We start from the raw sequence: 4,132 nt of genomic DNA, 5'->3' as shown, positions 1-4,132 counted from the left end.
GCGTTGTTTTTTTCTTAAAATATATATTATTTTTATATAAGATAAAAAATCAGAAATTAATAAAACCGACTCTGTCCGTCGATTTTTTTAATTTTTTAAAATTATTGAATAAAACCCGACGGACTACGTAATCGACGCAGTCCGTCGGAAAAAACCGACGTGGTCCGTCGTTTTTCAAAAAGCGAGGCTATGAAAACCGACGGACCTTAAAGGGTCGGTTTCCCGTCGGTTTTATTAAAAAAACCGACGCTGGCCATCGGTTTTTCCCGTTTTTTAGTAGTGATAGGATCTAATTAATTTAAACTATAGCTACTAAATATAAATATATACTAGTAGTTAGTTATGCCACGTAGATATCTCATGTTTTAATACATCAAACTTGATTTGACTACTAAACGCAAAGATAATATAAGAGTTTTTGTAATCAATTACATTTCACACCAAATTGGCTGCTTCACAAACTCTTAGTCAAGATTGAGAATTTCCTTTGTTTTTTCTTCTTCTAAAACTATGTATCGACTCTTCACATCTACAAGACATGTACGTGACACGCTTATCTACCTAAATTCACTAATAGAGTTTCCGTCGTACTTAAGATTTTTGCTGCTTCTGCTTTAGTTAATTAAATATATAATGACTCAACTGCTTACGTGCATAAAGACTAACCGCTTTGTAATTTGCTAACCGTATTCTTCATGAATTTGAAGCTTCATCTTTCACACTATAGTCTCTTGGTGGGCAAGTTTCTTTACTTTTGCCACAAGACACATACTGTTAGTATATGTATCTAATAAACCATTTTGAGTTGATAGTAATATATTTAATATAGATAACATAACAATTGATCTAATATACAACCGGTGAGGGGTGGCAAGGGTAAGACTAATAAAGCCTTTGTTTTGGGCCCTAAAACTTTTGAAGCCCCAAATTCTTTGATGGATGAATTTTATGATTTTATTTTCGCTTAGATAATATTGAAGATTGTAAAAAAGAAATACAAAAAATATATAATAAAAGAGAGAGAAACATTTTACTTTTTAAGAGAAATAGTTTAGAACTCTGAACTAAACTACTCAAATCCTCATAGTATTAAATAATTTTTTTACAGCAACATCCAAAGTAATATATATATATAAAACACATTGCTAATGTCTTATTAACTTCTAATGCTCACTACTATAAATAATTAAACATTAATGTTACAATGTGAAGTAAAAATAACAAGTATGAAAAATTAAAAGCCAACAATAAATTTTTATTTATGTGTATATACTTAAGGTTTCGTATTAAAATTTACATCAATTATATTGAGACGTCATTGCATCCCGAATTAAAAACAAGAAGTTATCTTAAACCATCAAGAATTAGCCTGAGATCGTCTCGTAGTATTAAAAAAAAAAAAGGGGGGGGGGGTGGGGGGAGGGGGAAGAAAGAAACTAATGGTTGAGTTGTTAAAAAAAGAAAAGAAAAACTAATGGTTGAGTCATTTTCGTCGGAATTTTTTTACAGCAACTACCACGGGATTGATACAGAACTAGACAGAAAAAAGAAGCTTTAATTGATTGGTGTTCATACAATTCCTTTTATTGATTTTTTCCTTTCTACTTAATGGCAAATTATTATTACTCCTTATAATATATTGATTATATAAAGAATTTTAATGCTAAGTGAATTTCAATCATTATTATAGATGGCAAAACCGTAGCTTGTTGAGGAAGGAACTACTATAATGGAACGAAACAATTAATTAATTCTGTTATTACTAGTAATTTATTAATTGGACAAAATATGTAACAGATTTTCTATACAGAATAGCCACAAATCAATAGAAATCTTGGTATAGCTACTCTAAAATAATTAATTCTGTCATTACTAGTTTATAAGTTGGAAAAAAATTTCTATCGGATTTTCTATACATAGTAAACACAGAATCAACATAAATCTTAAGGAAAAAAAACAGAACTAATAGTTACTTTTCTAAGCCCCTAAAACAAAGAATGAACTACCGTAAACGGGATACTTCCCAACATCAAATCATTCTCATATGGTGTCAAATTCAAATCTAAGAACAAATTCTTTTTACTACCCGAATTCTTTTTCTCTGCCTCTACAACTTCAGCAGATCCATAAGTATCTTCCAGCTTTGGTTTCTGCAGTTGATGACCGAATTTATCGCGGTGCTTTCTCATGTGTCCACCCAAAGCTTGTCCAAGAGAAAATTCTTCGCCACAATAAGAGCATGCATGCTTCTTCATCTTAGATTTAATTGGATCTGCGGCTGTTATGAGTTTTGGTTTCTTGTGACTTGCTCTATGGCCACCCAAGGCTTGAAAGGATTCAAACTGCTTCTTACAAGTCTTGCAGTCGAAAAATCGACGTGCTAGTGAACTATTCTTCTCTAAGATATCCACACAATTTGCCATGGCTAGTGTCTCCACTGTTTCTCTGCTCCTCTTTATTGTCATGGCAAGAGTGCTACAGCTTAAATTTGTAGTAGTTGGAATAATAGTGTGGAAGATTTTCAGTTGTCTCGGGGTGTTTGAGCTTTATATATAGTAGGAGTGGTAAGTAAATGGTTAAAATAAAAATAAAAAAAGGAGTAGTAAGTAAATTACGTTTCTTGTGCCCTAAGGAAAGAGAGAAGAATTGTGATAATGCGGCTAAAGACCATTTTCCGCGTCAACGTCAATTTAATGTACTAGTGTGCTTACGGATAGATCTGGTAATGGTATTCTAGACTAGCAGTGTAATTTAATACTGCTATATGTTATTAAGGTTAGTTATCATTTTTATTAGGTTACCATCAATTATATTTATTATATAAATTTACTTATAGTTACCTTAACCGAATTGATTGCGTGAATATTTTTATGTTAAGCACCTTTATAAATATATAACCCACTTGCATGCGCACCCCTTGTAGAAATCATATACTAAAGAAGATTTTTATTCACACCTTTTGATTTAAGACAAGAATTAAAATAAGAATAAATATGTCCAGAATTCTTAAAAAGGGAAATAATCACTAAATATTAGGGTATATTAATTAATCAATTGTCCTAAATTTTTTATTTCCAACATGACAATTATAGTAATATTTGATATATGGGAATTTCTCATGTTTTTTAATAATTTCATTTTGTAGTTTTTTTTTTTCCAGAATGCTTTGTCATGTTTTCTATACTATTTTGCCATGGTTTCTTCACTATCGTTATTTCTTTTTCTGACCTGCTTTGATATGTTTTTTCTTGAGCCGAGGGTCTATTGGAAATAACATCTCTATTTCCCAAGACAGGGATAAGGTTTGTGTACACTCTACCCTCCCCAAATCCACTTGTGAGATTACACTGAGTATGTTGTTGTCGTTCATTGCTAAAAAATCTCTATTTCCCCCTGAATTTTCCACTGAAAAATGTTCAATGACTATTCCCACTGAATGTCAGTGGGAAAACATAAATAATAGTGTTTTCATGCGGAAAAATTAGAAAGTTTCCTAGCGTTTAAATGGGAACTTGTTTCCCATCACGTGTTTTCCCAGTGAGCTGATTCGGTGAGAATTAACGAGGTGGAAAATTATATTTTATAGCACAAATTTCTCACTGAATGTCGATGGGAAAAATATCTATTTGTAGCAGGGGTTGTTGTTGTTTTAATAATCTGCTTTTCTGTTGGTTCCGTTTCAAATATAAGAAAATATTTACTTAATTGGAGTGACGTCTTTTAAAGTAAGATTTTCATTATATAAGGGATATTATAAAATGCTTGATTTTAGAATAGAGGAAATGTATGATCCACCACTAATTAGTTATACTTAGTGTATTTACCTAAGACTTAAACTTTTTTTAAAGTAACTACTCTCTATAAACGTGTAGTTACACGTTATTCTCAGTTAATCTCAATCACAATAAAAAACAATATTAGATAACATTATTTATTTTATTTAATTAATCTAAATTAAATAAAATAAACCTATACTAAATTAACCTAACTAATATACTCTTTTTTTTTATTCATTTTATGAGAATCCTCTTTAATAAATTCACCGGATAATGTTCTCACTACTCTGCAATTTGCAAATAGTGGTATTGTTCCAACATTCTACTTCCAATGAATTCGTAAGTAATCAACTACC

The 4,132-nt window shown here is 30.8% G+C and overlaps 1 protein-coding gene across 1 annotated transcript; it reads right to left on the bottom strand.

The window, feature by feature from the left end:
• Positions 1-1,777: 1,777 nt before the first annotated feature.
• LOC132626360 (zinc finger protein ZAT18-like) lies at positions 1,778-2,517 on the bottom strand. Its single transcript, XM_060341216.1, has one exon. It carries the CDS (start codon positions 2,463-2,465, stop codon positions 1,986-1,988), a length of 480 nt encoding a protein of 159 aa, XP_060197199.1. The 5' UTR covers positions 2,466-2,517; the 3' UTR covers positions 1,778-1,985.
• Between the last annotated feature and the right edge of the window lie 1,615 nt (positions 2,518-4,132).

This window comes from Lycium barbarum, chromosome 1, assembly GCF_019175385.1.
Source record: "Lycium barbarum isolate Lr01 chromosome 1, ASM1917538v2, whole genome shotgun sequence".
In the NCBI taxonomy this organism is placed as follows: domain Eukaryota; kingdom Viridiplantae; phylum Streptophyta; class Magnoliopsida; order Solanales; family Solanaceae; genus Lycium; species Lycium barbarum.
This window is presented reverse-complemented; position numbering and strand designations above follow the sequence as displayed.

What these genes read in the sequence shown, in the direction of transcription:
- LOC132626360 (XM_060341216.1), bottom strand. Translation starts at nt 2,465, where the DNA reads ATGACAATAAAGAGGAGCAGAGAAACAGTGGAGACACTAGCCATGGCA.